The sequence below is a fragment of the Camelina sativa genome, chromosome 1, assembly GCF_000633955.1.
Source record: "Camelina sativa cultivar DH55 chromosome 1, Cs, whole genome shotgun sequence".
Taxonomy (NCBI): domain Eukaryota; kingdom Viridiplantae; phylum Streptophyta; class Magnoliopsida; order Brassicales; family Brassicaceae; genus Camelina; species Camelina sativa.
Genome location: NC_025685.1, coordinates 4241162 through 4260800, shown reverse-complemented (window position 1 = coordinate 4260800; position 19639 = coordinate 4241162). Strand labels below are relative to the sequence as shown.

The 19639-nt window shown below is 36.9% G+C and overlaps 4 protein-coding genes and 1 long non-coding RNA gene across 6 annotated transcripts in view; 4 read left to right on the top strand and 1 right to left on the bottom strand.

Annotated features, from left to right (window-relative positions):
- LOC104770400 lies at positions 4771–5282 on the top strand. The gene is made up of 2 exons (XR_764539.2): positions 4771–4997; positions 5087–5282. It is a non-coding gene; the product is annotated as an uncharacterized LOC104770400 (long non-coding RNA).
- LOC104770459 (alpha-L-arabinofuranosidase 1) lies at positions 6197–12080 on the top strand. 2 transcript variants are annotated; one of them, XM_010494998.2, is made up of 19 exons: positions 6197–6492; positions 7044–7266; positions 7359–7413; positions 7546–7748; positions 7849–7970; positions 8074–8227; positions 8336–8405; positions 8542–8687; positions 8789–8834; positions 8910–8962; positions 9040–9184; positions 9270–9388; positions 9473–9544; positions 9632–9735; positions 9823–9879; positions 9962–10151; positions 10273–10419; positions 10508–10702; positions 11699–12080. In XM_010494998.2, the coding sequence occupies exons 2-18, from the start codon at positions 7072–7074 to the stop codon at positions 10664–10666; spliced, it is 2037 nt and encodes a 678-aa protein (XP_010493300.1). In that variant the 5' UTR covers positions 6197–6492; positions 7044–7071; the 3' UTR covers positions 10667–10702; positions 11699–12080. The 2 variants fall into 2 exon arrangements, with proteins under 2 accessions (XP_010493300.1, XP_010493226.1); XM_010494924.2 differs by lacking the exon at positions 11699–12080 and having other exon boundaries at positions 6198–6492; positions 10508–10884.
- Positions 12397–14752, top strand: LOC104770612 (protein SAD1/UNC-84 domain protein 2-like). Its single transcript, XM_010495101.2, has 2 exons — positions 12397–13708; positions 14202–14752. Exons 1-2 carry the CDS (start codon positions 12623–12625, stop codon positions 14487–14489), a joined length of 1374 nt encoding a protein of 457 aa, XP_010493403.1. The 5' UTR covers positions 12397–12622; the 3' UTR covers positions 14490–14752.
- Positions 15487–18783, top strand: LOC104770705 (probable pectinesterase/pectinesterase inhibitor 25). Its single transcript, XM_010495199.2, has 4 exons — positions 15487–16354; positions 17217–17574; positions 17665–17856; positions 18187–18783. Exons 1-4 carry the CDS (start codon positions 15602–15604, stop codon positions 18693–18695), a joined length of 1812 nt encoding a protein of 603 aa, XP_010493501.1. The 5' UTR covers positions 15487–15601; the 3' UTR covers positions 18696–18783.
- Positions 19339–19639, bottom strand: part of LOC104704220 (putative pectinesterase/pectinesterase inhibitor 24) — a 2936-nt gene continuing 2635 nt past the window's right edge. Inside the window, exon 3 of the mRNA XM_010420342.1 lies at positions 19339–19370. Coding sequence (XP_010418644.1) covers positions 19339–19370 — 32 coding nt within the window. The remainder of the gene's footprint in view (positions 19371–19639) is intronic.

The window sequence follows — 19639 nt, the reverse complement described above, 5'->3', positions numbered from 1 at the left end:
TACAAAGTGTGAAGCTTTAAACAGAGAATGAGAAATAAAGGTTGGATTTTTATCAGAGTATGGCTTGAAGAAGAAGAAGAAGAAGAGAGAAAGAGAGAGAGAGAGAAACGGAATCTGAGAAATTAGATGATGATTGAGAAAGATGGAGAGAAGTTCGAGGTGGATCTTCTTCTTTTTTTTCTTTTTTCTCAGCTTTTTTTTTTTCTTTCCAATCTCTAATTTATGATGAAAGAGTACTTTACCAAATCTACAATTTTTGAGTTCTCATTATTTTTTTTATTTTTTTAATGTCAATCATATATTCATATCCCAATACTCGACCGACGGTAAGCTTAGAATCGATGAAGTGAACCTAAACCAGACTACAACTGGTTTGTTTTGTTTGGTTGATGATCCTTTCTTTTGATTTGCCTCTCTTTTTAGAAAATGCTATAACTATTTTTCTAGAAATTGTGGTTCTATCGTGATTACAAATTTTTGATTAGTGTATAAGTTATGATTCGGTGTGTTAGTTTAGACTTTGGAAGAACATAATAAGATTGATCACTCTTTTGGCAATAAAAACGTGTTTCTTTTCTATTCAGTTTTCTTCTATATTTTTAAAAATACGTGTGATACTGTTGTTATTCAGTTTTCTTCTATATTTTTAAAATACGTGATACTGTTGTTAGTATGTCATTGTCAATAAATAATTATGTTTTTGGAGAAATTGGAAGGCCCAATGTGGGTTCACTTGTAAGCAAAGACAAGAACATTTACAATAAGGATCATATCAGAAGAAGGATCATATTGTCATCAAATATCATAATCTTTTCGTTGAACAACAATGAAAACGTTCTAACTGTTGGATTAATATTTGATATTAATCCATTCCCAAGTAAAGATGATCATCTAATGTTCTTCATCTCAAACCAGTATTTTGCTAGTTTAGAACATCTGCATATTCATTAATTAATAGCTACCAAATTAGCTAGATAGAGAATAATAACATGTTCAAATTATGAAGCTTGAGTGTTAAGAGAGTGGGGATCAAAGAGGCTTATGTATCTGCATTTTTACCAGCCAAGATTGTCATAATAAATCATCAGAAAATTAGGACGAGATAATTGTAGAAAGTGTTACTTAGCTATATGCAAAACCAAAACTCAAAAACAGAGAAAATCATTAGAAATGAACCTGATTACTCTTCATCCTGTTCATTCTCTACCATCTCTAACGCAATCAAGCAGAAAACTGAACCTGAGCTGATGCTGAAACCCTATACATAGATTCCAACTCCATTATCGTCACTTCATCAGCCGTGTAACATCTCAGTGATGAGATTCTCACCGTCTTCAAACATTTCGAGTTTGCGAGGATGAAAGCCAGAAATTGTTTCTCTGCTCTTCTTCCTCCAAACTCCAAAGCCTTTCCATTTAAAGATCTCAACTGCACGTTTACAGCTGAAGTTGCAGAGATTAGATTTGGGGGAGGCTAGCGACCACAGAAGAATAGTAACAACACACGTCATCTCTGTGTTTCTTTGTTTACACTTTTGGAAAAAGTGATGATGTCATCGCTCTTTCCCAAATGTAGACAAAGCAATACCGTGATGACGTCATAGAGATTCTGTTGATGTTACTGCGAATGTGTTTATATGTTCATGAGATGATCGATTGGTATTTTATTTTTTTCTTGATTTTCATGATTGTTGTTTGATTCTCACTCCAAACCATAACTCTTGTTTTTATTTCTTTCTTTCCAGATCTTGCTCTATCTTCATCAAGTTACAGATGCGTGTGATGATGGATCGAGTTCAAGAGTTGTTCTTTATTTTGTTTTATTGTTTAATGGTGAATTTCGTTGTTCTGATACGTTTCAAAGAGAAAATATAACCAGGAAGATTGTAGACAACTAACTATCGTAAAGAACAAGATTATGATATTGACGCATGGCACGGAGGTAAACATGGCTGTGCCCTACGAGGCTACGACGATCGCATCTATAGCAAATTTCTCTAGATTAAAGAATGATACATAGACCATTTTTGTTGAAGAAAAAAAGAAAGCTGGCAACATTGTTACTCAAAATTTGATGTACAACATGTTTTATAGATTTTGGGTCTCGGCCAAATCTGTCCCTCGCATCGCTCTGTTTACACACTCGATCAATACCAGAATCCAGCGTTGACCAGAGTATTTAAAAGTATATATTTTTTTTCCTACAAATAATATTTTTATGTTTATATATTTTCGATAAATAAAATAAAAAAATTAATGATTTGTATAATTTTACAAAAAAATATAACAACATATTATACAAATAAATATACCACCAAATATACGACAAAAAATACCAAAAAAAACTATATAGCAAACAAAAAGTTAAAATTATATAGCAAACAAAATTTGTGGTTTATTTAGTTAAATAATGTTGTTAATACAAAAATTTACCGAAAATAATATAATAAAACTATACCACCAAATTTTAAGTATAGTAGATTTTGTTATAAAACTATAACAAAATATACACTTTCCTTTTAAAAATCATTTTTTCTTTTGTATTTCAAAAGGTGGAAGTTTTAAATATATATATTTTTTTACTTTTTACTTATTTTATAAGATTATGTCATTTGAAATATATCCAAGACATTGCCAACTATTTCTTTGTTTTTAATAAGAAAAAGAAAGGAAGAAAATAATTAAAATTCTACTTATTTACATGGAAGACATATATCTAGAGGATAATTAAAAACCAAAAGTTCCTTTTGCAAACTCAAAGGTTGGTTTTGTAAAATCAACTATTAGTTTTAAAATTTAATTATCTTCTACAACCTTTGATTTTACAAAACCAACTTTTGATTTTACAAAACCAACTTTTGATTTTACAAAACCAACTTTTGATTTTACAAAACCAACTTCTGATTTTACAAAACCAACTTTTGGTTTTTAATTATCTTCTATGTCTTTCATGTAAATAAATGGAATTTCATGTACTTGAATAAGAAATAAAAATCATTTATTTATCAGAAACATATATAAATGAAAATTATTATTTTCTGAGAAAATTTAGAGAATTTTTTTTTTAAATATTTTTCAGGTCAACATCTACATATTTTGAATGTTTAGAATATCTGCATATTGTTGACAAAAAAAAAAACATCTGCATATGAAACTACCACAAATTATGAAGCCTGAGTGTTAAGAGAGTGAGGATCAAAGAGGCTTCGGTATCTGCATTTTCACCAGCCAAAATTGTCATAATAAAATCAGAAAATTAGGACGAGATAATTGAAGAAAGAGTTGCTTAGCTATATGCAAAACCAAAACTCAGAAACAGTTTTAGAGCCAAAAAAAAAAAAAAAAAAAGATTTTCACCTCACCTCCATAAAATATTTTTCTGATGTAACAAAACCATGAAAAAAGAACACATATATTATCATCATCTTTTGGTTGAAACAATAATGAAACCAACATGATAAATAGAATGAATCATTAGAAGGGAAAAAAAATGAACCTGATTACTCTTCTTCTTGTTCATTCTCTACATCTCTTACGCAAGCAAGCAGAAAACTGAACCTGAGCTGATGCTGAAACCCTATACATAGATTCTAACTCCTCCAACTCCATTATCTTCTTTTTCACTTCATCAGCCTTATAAGGTCTCAGTGAGATTCTCACCGTCTTCAAACATTTTGAGTTTGCGAGGATGAAAGCTAGAAATTTTTTCTCTGCTCTTCTTCCTCCAAAGCCTACCCACTTAAAGATATCAACCTGAAACAGCAAGCATCCCGGTACAGAACTCGGTTGGTTCCACGAAAGTTGGAAATGGCCCTGACTCTGAGAAGCAACAGAGAGGATTTTTTTTTGTATGAAACAGAGAGGATTTATTTACTATAAATTTGAAGTCCATCATCAAAATCAAAACTTGTTCGATGAAGAGGGGAGAGAGGTATATACTTACAGAAATGATTTTAAGAGCTTTTAGTTTAGGAGCTTTATGAAGCAAAAGCATAAGTGGTTCCAACCAATTGTCTAAATAATTGGTCCGCAAAGTAAAATTTATCAGCCGAGAGAAGTTAATGGCACTAAAAACTGCGACCTGCAATTAATTGCATGAAACAGAACACAACATAAGTAAAACGCAGCAATGTGATCACAAACAAAGAGAAGTAAAGAGCCGAATGGTATCAAAATGGTTACCTTGATAGGACTCAAAGTAAGAAACGTGACAGAGGACAAAGATGTCAGAAACTCTTCATTCGGGTGAGAACAGGAGAGAACATGGTGTTCACCGCATGGTGTTCACCGCATGGTGTTCACCGCATCTTTTATTGGGATTAAACACAGTATATGCACCAGCAAATCTTCAGGCAACGCACTGATCCTGTCCTTGCATCGACAACAAATCCGTGCTTCTGATGGCATCTCTGATGACAAGTTTTTTTTTTTTGTGGAGAACAACAAATCAGATTAACGAAACACTATGAGATCTGGTGAGCAAAGACCTTACTTAGACCCTTTTGCTTTTCGTTTCGTCAAAAGAAGAAAATTCCTAGTTTGATGTAGTAGAGGTTTCTTACGTAGCAAGATAAGTTTTTAAGGAAGGCATCACCGCGGCGTAAACATTGGGCTTTTGATATTGGGCTTATTAGCCCATATATTGCAAAGTTAGTCACACCACTCTATTTCGAGTATTGTCTCTGACTGACTGCCTTTAGCGGCGACTTCACTTTAGATTCTTCTAGGGTTTCCAGATTGTACCCTAGAGTAGCCTCCTATATATATTTACACACACGTTTTCAGCAGAACTCGCAAAGATTAGATTTGAGGGCGGCTAGCGACCACAGTAGAATACTAACGATACGTCATCTCTGTGCTTCTTTGTCTACAATTTTGGAAAAAGTGATGACGCCATCGCTCTTTCCCAAATGTAGACAAAGCAATACCGTGATGACGTCATAGAGATTTTGTTGATGTTACGAACGTTTGACTGTATGTTCATCAGATGATCAGTTGGTATTTTTTTTCTTCTTGATTTCATGATTGTTGTTTGATTCTCACTTCAAAACCATAACTCTTGTTTTTATTTCTTTCTTTCTTTCCAGATCTTGCTGTATCTTCTTAAGTTACAGATGCCTGTGATGATGGATCTAGATTTCAAGAGTTGGTTTTTTTTTGTTTTTTTTTTTTTTTTGTTTATTGTTTAATTTCGTTATTCAGATACGTTTCAAAGAGAAAATATAACCAAAAAGAATGTATACAACTAAATATCGTAAAGAACAAAATTATGATATTGACTCACGGCTCGGATAATAAACTGATAAACATGGCTGTACACTACGACGTTCGCATCTATAGCAAATTTCTCGAGGTTACACTTTACACACAATTCGAAGGACAACATGTTTTAGATGATACCTCTGTTAATGTACAGCTCTGTTTTTTTTTACTAACCAAAATACCTTTAAGTAAACCCTCAAGATGATAAGCCAAAACAGTTGATGGTCAATTGGTTAGACAGGTTTGCTTGTTATTAATGTACCAAACAATAACATAATCATTAGCTTTGTCTACATAATTTATCATAGTTGGTCCAAAAAAAAGAATTAATAATATAATTCATCAAATGACTCTGTTTCTTGAGTTATTAATGTACAGCTCTCTGTTTTTACTAACCAAAATACCTTTCAAGTAAACCCTCAAGATGATAAGCCAAGACAGTTGATGGTCAATTGGTCATCTTCGAGAAAATTTTCTCAAAAAAAAGCTTGAGATGGATGGAGCTAGAAACTAGAAAAGCTTAAACAGGTTTAATTGTAGTTGATGTACCAAACATTATCATTATCTTTGTTTATATAATTTGTCATAGTTGGTCCGAAAACAGAATGTTAATTCATCAGTAAGGTTATTATATAATTCCCACGCATGTAAATTTTGTTTTAACCTTCTCTTACGAAATAGAAATATTCCATTCTTTCTTAAAATCCGGAGATTAGTGTGGATTCAATCCCGTGATCTTCTGATTAAGAAATAACAAAAAAAAAAACAGTTCAGTCCACTCCATTGAAGATGACATGCAACCAAAATGATCTGGTAGGTTTATGAAAAAAAGTAGTATCATATTATCCAGTCTTTAGTATAGAATATAGATAATAATGATAACATTATCCATAGTAGAAAAAAACATCATTATCCATAATAGAAAAAGGATAAAAAAGAAATAGATGAACAGGTGAAAGAGTAGAGAGGTTCAGACGTTCAGTAGTCGTCGCTTCTAATCAACTTCCACTTGTTCCACGAAAACAAGCAATTCGATCTAACGTGAAAGCAAGGATTCTCTCTGATCTTTGCCTCTTACTCCAAGCAAATCAATCCCCAAAGCAAACAAAAAACATTCTTTCTTATACCCTTCACTCCTCCCTCTTCTGTCTCTGATATATTATATCCTTCACCCACCATTCCTCTTGTCTCTCGTTTCGATCATATCCATTGTGTCGTTGATTCCAAACCGGTTTGTTTTCCCTTCTCTTATTGATCTCAATTCTGGGTTCTTCACTGTGCATTCTCAAATCTTAGTCATAAAGTTTAGAGCTTTGATAAGTAGAATCTGAAGAAAAAAAAACGAACCTTTCCCTCTGAATTTGAGCATATTGAGTTTTCTCTGTTTCTGTCTTGTTTAGTTCTTGAAGCCAATTGTGATCTAATGTCTCTGAAGGTTTTGACTTTATGAGTTGAGATTGAGAAGCCACTCTTGATTTTTAACAACGTTTGTGTTTTTCTAATTTAGCCCTCATTTATGGCTTTGGTATATCTTATGTTTTGATCCCAAATTCATCATACATTAAATTTAGAAGACTCTATCTTGTTCCAGTTCCAATGAGACAAAAACCAGTGATGGGTCCTATATATAATTCTCCTGTGTTTATCTTCCTCTTATCTTATGTCATCACCCATGACTGTCTGTAGTGTTCTTTTTCTAGCTGTTACCTTCTTTTGAGGCTTTTTTAGATAATCTAACTGATTGAGTTGAATAAAGATTCAATGTTTCTATAAATGTTGTAGGTTGTTGGTTTATTTGGATGTGGTGATTATGGATATGGAGTCTTGGAAGTTGCTCAGAAGTATTTGCATTCTTTCTTTTCTCCTTGGCTCTTGCTTCGTCTATCAAAGCCTTCGTGTTGTTGATGCTCAAGAAGATCCTAAACCAGCCGTCACTTTGCAAGTTGATGCTTCTAATGGAGCTGGACGACCCATTCCTGAAACGCTATTTGGCATATTCTTCGAGGTTTGTTAATGTTACAGTCCCCAATAGATCTCTGCTATATACACAATGTGTAACTGAAAAATTTATATGCTATATGTTCAAATCATTTACAGGAGATCAACCATGCTGGTGCTGGTGGATTATGGGCCGAACTTGTTAGCAACAGAGGTTCGTTTCTTCTTTTTTAGCTTATTACTTCTGAAAATCCTTGGGAATCAAACATTGTTTGGCTTCCTTTCTTTCTTTACATGATGGGATCAAGGTGGTAGTAACTCTTAAGCAAAAAACTTTGGTTTCCAGGGTTTGAAGCTGGTGGGCAAAACATACCGTCTAATATTTGGCCATGGTCCATTGTTGGTGATCATTCATCCATATATGTAGCTACAGACCGTTCATCATGCTTTGAACGGAATAAAATTGCATTGAGAATGGATGTGCTCTGTGATAGCCAAGGTTGTCCATCAGGAGGTGTTGGAGTTTATAACCCTGGTTACTGGGGCATGGTGAGTGATAATTGTGAAAACTTTGACAGCTTGGTTTTCTATTTCCCTCGGTGTCAAGAGTATGGGTTTAGCTGTTCTTTCATTTTTTATCTTCTGTTAGAATATTCAAGAAGGAAAGAAGTACAAGGTGGCTCTTTATGTGCGTTCAATTGGTGATATCGATCTGTCTGTGTCGTTGACGAGCTCGAATGGATCACGGACTCTTGCTTCTGAAAAAATCACGTGAGAAACAATTTCAGATTCTTCAGTTAAGTCTGCATACGTTCCTGTTCTTGTTTCAATGTGTGAAAGTTTCAATTGTGTGCTTTCATTTGTTTCAATGCAGAGCTTCTGCATCTGATGTTTCAAAATGGACTAAAAAAGAGGTTATTTTGGAGGCAAAAGGGACAGATCCTAGTGCAAGACTTCAGTTAACAACAACCAAGAAAGGGTCAATATGGATTGACCAAGTCTCGGCCATGCCAGTGGATACTTATAAGGTTCTTTCTCCTTCTTTCTGATTCCCTATAGAACCTTGAGATGAGAGATTGCATATAGAGAAAATGTTGGAAGAAACAAAATATTCATTCTTTTTGGTTTGATTGCAGGGACATGGTTTCAGAAACGATCTTTTCCAAATGATGGTTGATATAAAACCCCGTTTCATCCGGTTCCCAGGTAATATTTATGGTAATAGTGTTTTTGTTGCTTGTTCTGTCCAGATACACACTTCCTAGTTCATTGTGGTAAAAACCACGACTTAAGATGAAATAAGCTAAAGTTTATTCTTTACTCTGGATCTTTGTGAACGTAGGTGGTTGTTTTGTCGAGGGTGAATGGTTAAGTAATGCATTCCGCTGGAAAGAAACCGTAGGACCTTGGGAAGAGAGACCGGGCCATTTTGGTGATGTTTGGAAGTATTGGACCGATGATGGCCTTGGCCACTTCGAGTTCTTTCAAGTGAAATTTCTATTTTTCTCTTGAGTCTATTTAGCTCCTCAGTTTTGGATCTGTAATTATTCTGCAAGCTCGATATAAACTTTAAATGAACATTCTTGCAGTTGGCAGAAGACATTGGTGCAGCCCCGATATGGGTGTTTAACAACGGTATTTTTTCATTCTCTGACTAATATCTCTTTTGTATTCCAAATCTATCAACCTTAATTGTTAACCTTTTTGCAGGGATAAGTCATAATGATGAAGTTGAAACTGCCAGTATCATGCCCTTTGTTCAAGTATGATTACGAAACCTTCCTCTGTTTTACTAGTGAAGAAGCTAGAAAACCAACACTTCTTCCTCTTTTTGTTTCAGGAAGCACTCGACGGTATTGAGTTTGCCCGAGGAGATGCTAATTCAACATGGGGATCTGTTCGAGCTAAAATGGGACGCCAAGAGCCTTTTGAACTGAAATACGTTGCCATTGGAAATGAAGATTGTGGAAAAACATACTACAGAGGTTTTGCAATTTCTTTATGATCACATTTCACTTAAGACTTTTATTGAGCATCTTTGAGACACTAAATGAGATTACAACTTTGCAGGAAACTATATTGTGTTCTATGATGCTATAAAAAAAGCCTACCCAGATATCAAAATCATCTCCAACTGCGATGGATCTTCTCATCCGCTCGACCACCCAGCTGATTACTATGACTTTCACGTAAAATTTCTGTCTGGCCAGAACCTGAAAATGTTATCTTGTGTTCTCTCTTTCGTCTCAAAAAGTGTTTTCCTTTTGTCACAGATTTACACTTCTGCTAGCAATTTGTTTTCCATGTATCATCAATTTGACCGCACTTCACGCAATGGCCCGAAGGTGAGAGATTATAACACAACTTAATTCCAAAGAAAAGAAAAGATGAAGCTTTCAGCATTATGCTCACTTTGTGATTTTTGTTTGCAGGCTTTTGTCAGTGAATATGCTGTGACTGGAAAAGATGCTGGTACGGGAAGCCTTCTCGCCTCTCTTGGAGAAGCTGCGTTTCTCATTGGTCTTGAAAAGAATAGGTTTCCTTCAAACTTCCTCTTCCCGGGCTTTGATCGCAACTAAAAACATGGAACGAATAAAACCATCTGATGCTTTCTTTGTTGCAGTGACGTTGTGGAAATGGCTAGCTATGCACCACTCTTTGTGAACACAAACGATAGACGGTATCTCTCACTTAGTTTCTACTGCTTTTTCCGTTCTTATGGTTACCAAGGAAGCTAAAGCAACAATCTTAATGGGTTTCAGGTGGAACCCTGATGCAATAGTATTCAATTCCTCTCATCTATATGGAACTCCTAGCTATTGGGTCCAACGGTTCTTTGCAGAGTCAAGTGGAGCAACTCTTCTCACTTCAGCCCTCAAGGGAAACTCTTCTTCTCTTGTCGCATCCGCAATCTCGTGGAAAAACAATGGCAAAGATTACATACGCTTAAAGGTAAACCGAGAGAAATACCCGCAGGAACTTCAATCCTGAACTCTCATTCTGAGCTAAAAAGAAAGTAAGATAGAAACTGTTTTCACTTTTCAATATCTGTTAACTATGGATTCATATGCAGGCAGTAAACTTCGGAGCTACCTCAGTAAATATGAAAGTGCTGGTAACTGGATTGGACCCGAACGTGATGAAAGTTTCGGGATCAAAGAAGACAGTACTTACATCTACCAATGTGATGGATGAAAATTCCTTCTCACAGCCAGAGAAGGTATAAAATCAAGAAACAGACAAATCATCATCATCACAAGTCCCCTGTTCTTACTGCTTAAGCTCTAATTCTGACTCTTTTTTTGCAGGTGGTGCCACATGAAAGCTTGCTAGAGATGGCAGAGGAGGATCTGACCGTTGTTCTCCCGCCACATTCCTTCTCTTCTTTCGATTTGTTGAAGGAATCTGCAAAGATAAAAATGCCAATTTCTGATTCTTCTACTCATCAGAAAACTACCACTCTCTGAAGAGTTAACGATGACAATAAATATAAATAATTTACTGTAAGTCTTCGTAAATAAACTGTTGTTTATGTTGTTGGTCATCTACCAATTTTAATTTAATGTTTTACAAATGCAATGCTCTGTCTTCTTTATGTGTAACGTTGAGGAAAAACAGGGTGCAATCTGTGTATATATATTTCTTTACCTCTTAATATAGAAATTAATTAAGGATGACTACTGAATGAATACTTGTTTTGTACTTTTGTTGGTTTCCAAATTAGCTTGAAATTTCTCGGATAATACCTTACTTATTGTCTAGCATATAGATACAGAGGAAGTTACGTCCGTCTCGCAGTTTGGAATCCGTTTTTGAGGAGAATCAAATGGATCGTACCATCGGTGGGAATATGATCATTTCGGGGTTGGATATGACGACGATGCATCTCGTCACAACTACAAAATCTTGAGGTTTGGTTATCTGTCGTCTTCTCCCACTGGTGATACAGATAGAGTCATGTCTGGTTCATGGAGAGGTATTGATGCTGTGTTTGATGCGGATATAGTTATGGAGTGGGAATGTGTGTCTGTCAAGGGCAACATGTACTGGCTTGCTTCAAATTTCTGGCAACAATTGTTATCCACACATTTGAAGCAAGCCAGTACATGTTGCCCTTGACAGACACACATTCCCACTCCATAACTATATCCGCATCAAACACAGCATCAATAACTCTCCATGAACCAGACATGAATTCATAGATCTCAAAGACTCTATCTGTATCACCAGTGGGAGAAGACGACAGATAACCAAACCTCAAGATTTTGTAGTTGTGACGAGATGCATCGTCGTCGTATCCAACCCCGAAATGATCATATTCCCACCGATGGTATGATCCATTTGATTCTCCTCAAAAACGGATTCCAAACTGCGAGACGGACGTAACTTCCTCCTCGATCCCAATCTTTACATATACAGAGCATGAGTCCATCACAATGAACCATCCAAGAAACCGGAAGCGGATCATGAAACTCATCTGGGATTGGTCTTTCTGTTAGGATTCCGGTCACTGGGTCCATGATTTGAAGCCACGATCATCATCGATTCTTAGGAATCGTTCGGAAGAGTGAATGTGATGATCCAGTTGCTTTTGCATGAATTTTGCGTTGCTGCTGCTGAGAGCGTACCATTGCTTGCACGTCTCTTTGAATCGGAGCAAAGATTCAACCGGAGTTCTGCAAAGTATCTCTTCGACTAACTCAGACGGCAACGAGGACAAACGATTCGCGGGAGCCTGAGCCATGGGGACGTAACGTTTTGAAAGAAAGAGAAAAAAAAAAGAGAGATGTGAGTCGAGTGAGAGAGATTGATTCTTGAAAGATGATAAAATGGTTTCTTGTTTCCTTTTTCGTTTCTCAGTTAGCTTTTTATTGACTTTAAGCGCGAATTAGTAAAAGAAGGAAAACGATATCAAAATTGAATTTATCAGCAAGCAGATTACGGTTCAACCGAACCAAACTAGTAAAGAATGGTACAATCGAATCGGTTACGTGTAAACCGGACTGAATCGGTTAAGTTGTATATTATTGGGTTTGCTTGCCCTACTTATTTAGTATGAAGGTGGGCTTAAGAACATCGGTCAAATTGTATATTATTGGGTTTGCTTGCCCTACTTATTTTGTATGAAGGTGGGCTTAGTTCTTTCGTGGGGCTTATTAAAGCCCATTACAATTCTTGTTTGCGTTCTCGATTTCGTATCCACCGCAAAAGAAACAAATGTGTGGATGGATGAACAAAGACGTCCCAGAAGAAGCAGAAGAAGAAACGACTTTGAGATTTCGAAATTTTTGTATTTTGTCCCCAAAAAATATATATAAAGGGGTTCCATTTTGAAATCTCTCTCTGTAGTCAAAAATTAGGTTTTTTTTCAATCCAAAGGAAGAGAGGATTTCGAATTCTGTAGAGCAAAACCGTGAATTGTTATGTCGGCGTCGACGGTGTCTCTCACCGGTACTCCAACGACGGTCGTTAAGCGGACGCCGGTTCTCGCCGGTGAGAAGAAATCTAATTTTGATTTCCCGCCGAGCGAATCGCATGCCGCCAATGCGGCAATTGGAGAGTCGTCGAACAAGGATCTGATTCGCGCCGAGGCTGCCGCTGAGAGATCTAGCAGTTACAACGTAGGTCCGGTGACGAGGAGGTCAGGATCCACCGCGACGGGGGCTCATACGACGACCACAACCACGCAGCGTCGAACGCGGAAGGTTCAGGGGAATAAGACTGACAAGGCGCAGTGGAAGAGAGTGGTTAGGGTATTCGCTAAGCAATTCGGGGCGCTTCTGTTAATCGTTGGGTTGATTCAATTGATTAGGAAATTGACTCTTAAGGATACGTCTCTGTCTTCTTCGAATTTTCCGATTGAAACGGAGATGGTGTTATCGGAATTGGAGAGTCGTATCTCGGCCGTTGATGGTTTGGTAAAGACGACGACGAAGATGATGCAGGTTCAAGTCGAGTTTCTTGATAAGAAGATGGAAAGCGAATCAAGAGCGTTGAAGCAAACGATCGATTCAACGTCATCTGCGTTGCAGGGTGAGTTGAAGAAGGTAGAGACTAGGACTGAGACATTAGAGGCTTCCGTAGATGAATTCAATGCGAAACCTTTGGTGTCTAGAGAGGAGATCGAGAGGGTTTACGAGGAATTGAAGAAGGGTAATAAGGTCCATGATTCTGCTGTTAACATTGATGAATTGAGGGCTTATGCTCGTGGGGTAGTGGAGAAAGAGATTGGAAAGCATGCTGCAGATGGCCTTGGTAGAGTAGACTATGCGTTAGCGTCTGCTGGGGCTTTTGTAATGGGGCATTCGGACCCATATCTTGTTGGAAGTCGGGGTAATTGGTTTGGGACAAGCATGCGAGGGGTTCATAGCAAAGCGGTTAAGATGTTAACTCCGAGTTTCGGGGAGCCTGGACAGTGTTTTCCTCTGAAAGGAAGCAGTGGCTATGTCCAAATCAGGCTAAGAGCGCCGATAATACCAGAGGCCGTTACCTTGGAACATGTCTCTAAGGTAGTTCTTGCATCTTATACTACACTTTAACAAAAAAATCAGTTTGTATAGGTTGATTTGAGCCCTGAAGAAGGTATTTTGATAAATGTTTTGGTATGAGATGCCATGTACGTCTAGTTTTGTGAATTTGGTTTTGTAGCTTGTGGGTTAGTTTACGGCGTAGCTGTGTAAAGATGCGTTAAAGAGGATCTTAGTTGCGTAACCAGTATTGATTTCCTTCCATCTTTGAGTAGAGTTTTACCATATGTTCTTTTCTGCTACTCACTAGCTTTAGCAGCTCCTTTGAATTATATCAATATATCGTTGTGTTCTTGTCCTTTGTTCTGGGATATTGTTGGCAAGGAAAAATTGGAGAGTGTAGTCGCATTGCTTAGAGAGTGTAATTTGGTGGTCACACATTTCTTCCCATTGTAAACATTTGTCTGATCATTTTTTCATCTGAAGGCTAAAACTTTACACTGATTTTACGGTTATGCACCATGAAAATGAACAGGCCGTAGCGTTTGACAGATCAAGCGCCCCAAAGGATTGTCGAGTATCAGGATGGCTAGAAGACAAAGATACGGAGAGTGAGACAATGCTCCGTCTTACAGAATTCAGTTACGACTTAGACAGGTCCAACGCACAGACATTCGACATTGCAGATTCTGGTTACTCGGGACTTGTCAACGTTGTCAGGCTAGACTTCACATCCAACCATGGAAGCTCTTCACTCACTTGCATTTACCGTTTCAGGGTTCATGGCCGTGAACTAGACTCGGTCTCTGTTGTTTATGCTTGATCTGAGGTCCACTTGAATCTTTTCTTCTCCTTGTAACATTCCCTCTCATAGATAACTCTTTTTTTTTTTGTTGGTTTATTTAGTGGGAAAGCTTCTAGTCAGTTGAAATCAGAATTAACGTTTCTTCACGTTTTTTTTTTAGTTTTGTGGAGTAGGAAACACATCGATCTGAGTTTCAAATCTGTTTTAGTTCGGTTTATTTGGTTCGAATGTATCTGACCGAACTGAAACCAAATATCCCGAATTTAATTTGGCATTCGGTGTTGGTTATATATATATATATCAATATAGTAGATTAGTAGGTGTGTAAATGATGCCATTAGCAAAATATTTTTCCAATGGTTCCTACAAATTCTAGTAGAGGGTTCCTACAAAATATTTGTTAGTTTAAGAAATATTGATTTTGGGTTATGATGGTTATTGTCAAGGTCATTAATAGGAAGAGTGGGTAATATTAACTGGACTCCATAACTTGTAAGTGTGAATTGTGTGATAGATTAGACAGAGTGACGACTTCTTTTAGACTTACACGGTTCCACCGTCTTGGCTTTAGAGAGTGACGACTTTTTTTAGGCTTCACCATCTTGCCTTGTCTAAAAGCTCCCCGACACATCACATGCAAATCTACGGTCAAATCATATAATAAGGTGGAAACCCTTCTAATCAAGTCAACCCAGCTTGTTAACTTCTAAAATTGTAATAAAGTTAAATTAATCTCAACATGTTGTTCATGACTGATTAATGTTAATTCTTTTACAGTGTCAACTGGCATATCTAAATGGACTAAACAAAAAATTAAGCTCTAAAATACCCCAATTTCACGGTTAAATCACATGTAATAAAAACTCTTCTACTAACCAAGTCAACCCAAGTCCGGTCATCGTGACGGTGGACCACCAGCTGCAAAAAACAATTAGTTCTCTTTATTTGACCAAAAACGAAACTATACGTGTATATTAATTATTAGACCAACATGCAATTACATAATTCAGTTTCCCTCGAATCCATGCATTCATTAAATATCACAACCCTCCTCGTAGAGTCTATATATATTGGCTATACAGATCCACAAAAACAGATACCATAAATACATACGAAAGATAAAAAAAAAGATGAAAATGCAAACACTACACTTCTCTTCTTCTCTTTTGTTACTGTCTGTTAGTTTCCTCTCATTGGCTTTGCTAATCTCAACACAAGAACCTCCTTCACAGTCACCTTCTATGTCCCCGTCACTGTCACCTTCACAGCCTCCGTCACGACCACCTACTTTGCCCCCGTCACAGTCACAGTCGTCTTCTCAGGCTTGTAAGTCAACTCCATACCCTAAGCTATGCCGTTCGATCCTCAACGCTGTCAGGTCATCACCGTCTGATCCATACAGTTACGGCAAGTTCACGATAAAACAATGCCTCAAGCAAGCAAGCCGTCTCTCCAAAGCCATCACCGGATACGCAAGGCGAGTGAGAAGCAAACCAGGCTCCTCCACGCCCGAGGAAATAGGCGCGGTGGCGGACTGCGGCGAGTTATCGGAGCTGAGTGTGAACTACCTCGAAACCGTCACGACGGAGCTCAAGTCCGCGCAGGTGATGACCGCAGCTCTTGTGGAGCATGTGAACAGTCTTCTCAGTGGTGTGGTGACGAATCAGGAGACATGTCTCGACGGACTCGTGGAGGCGAAGAGTGGATTCGCCGCCGCGATAGGATCACCGATGGGGAATCTCACGCGTCTTTACGGTATCTCGCTGGGGCTTGTGAGCCACGCGCTTAACCGTAACCTTAAGAGGTCGTTTAGAGCCTCTAAAGGAAAGATTCTTGGTGGTGGGAACTCAACCTATCGCGAGCCGCTCGAGACTTTGATTAAGGTAACTAATTAAGTTTGTTTTTAATTCTTTGTCTGTTTATACTTTATAGTATAGCTTATTCCTCTACATATTCTTAAGTTGTTAATAATCTAGTAATATAGACATTAATTTAAAATGGTTGGCGTAGAGATTAAAACAGAAATTAGAGGAAATATCAAAAACAGTATAAATGTAAGCTATTGTTCTTTCTATAAGATATATATAATTCCTGAATTATAAAAAAGAATTAAATCAGAGATATATAATAATTTTTGTATGGACGAACATGTAGTTTGTGTTATAGTATGGCGATGTATCACCACATAAATTCAAATATGTTATCTAAAAATTAAACTTTTGGTCGTACGTGTATAATTGAATAAGCCTCGTAGGATGACATAGTAAGTTAGATACGGTATGAATTTGCTAGTTTTGGACGCACGGAATTGTATTCGTGCATATCTTAATATTCTAGATCGAGTCATAAGTGAATGTGGTCTTGTTGTGTGTGTGAGCCAGAACGCGTAAAAGAGAGTAAATGTCACATGGACGACGCACATTTTAGTACAAAATTGAACAATGATCAAACGGGTCCCATTTTTTTACTTTAACAAAAAACATCAATATGGTCCATATTCGAATCCAACTGTATTCACGTGCATGCGCTCATACTCATTAGATTGTCACCGTCATTTCATATGTGGCTACAATAAACGTTGATTTGCAAGGCACGAGGTTATATGCTAATAATCATGTATTAAGAACCAAAAAGAAAAAGTTTATTTCAGAATTCGAATTATTTTAATTTGATGTTAATCATAGTCAAACCAGTATGAAATCTTCTGAAAATTATTTTGATGGAACTTTTTTTCTTTTGGTATAGGGTTTACGTAAAACATGCGACAACGACAAAGATTGCCGGAAAGCTAGCCGGAAATTAGGGGAGCTAGGTCAGACGAGCGGCGGTTCCATCCTCGTGAGTAAAGCAGTGATTGTCGGTCCGTACAAATCCGACAACTTCACGACGATCACGGAAGCTATTGCAGCCGCACCTAATAACACTAGACCAGAGGATGGTTACTTTGTTATCTACGCAAGAGAAGGTGTTTACGAAGAATATATTGTTGTTGAGATGAACAAAAAGAACTTAATGCTAATCGGAGATGGGATCAATAAGACGATTATTACTGGGAACCATAACGTTATTGACGGTTGGACTACGTATAATTGCTCGAGCTTTGGTTGGTATTTTTATCTTCTTCTTTTATTTTTTTGGATTATTGTGCCAAGCAGTTTACTTTATGATATATGTTTTATTTTCTATTTTCTAGCTGTAATTGGAGAGCGGTTCATGGCGGTTGATGTTACATTCAGAAACACAGCCGGACCTGAAAAACATCAGGCTGTGGCTTTGAGGAACAACGCAGAAGGATCAAGCTTCTATCGTTGTAGTTTTGAAGGCTATCAAGATACTCTCTACGTCCATTCTATGAGACAGTTCTATCGCGAATGCGATATCTATGGTAATATAATTTCTTTTCCATACTTTCTTTTATTTATTAACTGTTGTTGGGATATAATTTTAAAAACTAGGCTCAAATTTTACAAATTCTAGATATTTTTTTGGTAGTTTGAACTTATCAAAAAAAACAAAACTTGTCAATCATATTAATATATATCGATTCTTATATTTGGAATGATCATGTGGTCCTTGCTTTAACATATTATTTGCCTCCACAGGGAGGTGAATTGTGCAATCTAGTGGAGCCACCATTTCTTCTATACCACATATATATTTATTGAAGTAACCGATAGGTTTTCATATATGTCCTCTGTTTTCTTCCCTTTTATAGGTACCATCGATTTCATATTCGGAAACGCAGCCGCAATTTTTCAAAATTGTAACATATATGCTAGAAAACCAATGGCAAAGCAAAAGAACGCTATAACAGCCCATGGAAGAGTCGATCCAAACCAGAACACCGGAATCTCTATCATCAATTGTACAATAAAAGCCGCCCCTGATCTTGCAGCTGAGCCTAACTCTGCCATGACATTCTTAGGTAGACCATGGAAGCCCTACGCAAGGACGGTTTTCATGCAATCATATATCAGTGACATTGTCCAACCAGTCGGATGGCTCGAGTGGAACGGTACAACTGGATTAGACACAATCTACTACGGTGAGTACAGTAACTTTGGACCAGGGGCAAACACGAATCAGAGAGTGCAGTGGTTAGGGTACAATATATTGAACTTGGCAGAAGCCATGAACTTCACGGTCTACAACTTTACCATGGGAGATACATGGTTGCCTCAAACCGATATTCCTTTCTATGGTGGTTTGCTTCGCAAAGAATGAAAAGAACACCATATTATATGAAACCCATATTTAATAATATACGTTACGTACTTGCTCAATTATAAAAATAAGCGATAAATTTTCACCAGTCCTACTAGTTGTTGAGATCTAGATTTGCAAATCAAATATCGTCGGTTGAAATAAAATAGCTACCACGGTACACGAATAGAGCAAATCCAGCGGTCGTTCTTCAACCAATTTCTCATAAAAAAAAGAAAAGAACAAATATTTAAAAAGTAAGAGAGAGAATGTAGGAGGGTACCTATATGTACATGTGTCTCTTTGGTAGTGGTCAAATTTTAATAAAAAATTAAAATGTTGTCATATAATTAAAATATGTATATTTTTTTGTTTCTGAGTAACGATTGTCCAATTGCACCGTTGGATTTGCTCTTACTTTTTAAAGCATATATAAGTATTATTTTATCGAGACGAGTCAATGGGAGTTGTTCTCATGTTTATTTAGGCATGCTTATAAAAGTTTCTATATGTTTTGAGTAACCAATCAGTTCTAAATCGAAACTTAGATATATCTCGAATTTTGTAGAAAGCTATATAGTGGATGAGATTTGATCTAGACCATCACAATATATTAATTTTATTTATTGTTTATGAATAATATAAGTTGAATTAAATCAATTAATCAAACAATTTTACAAGGGAATAAGAGTAACACTGAAAATGTTTACAGTATAATGAACAAATTAAAATTTTACAAATATCCAAAAAAAGAAAAGAGATTTGAATTGGAAATCTCATCATCGGAATAGACAAATTTAGAGACCGGACCTGAACGGCACTTTCGTAGCCGGAAGCCATCTTCCTCCGTCGATGAAAGGTTTCACCGTAAACCTATTAGCTTCCTTGGTACTAAGAAACCTCAACCCCTTCCACTTAACCCTATTCCTCGTCGACGAACCAGCGCCGTTATTCTTATACTCACC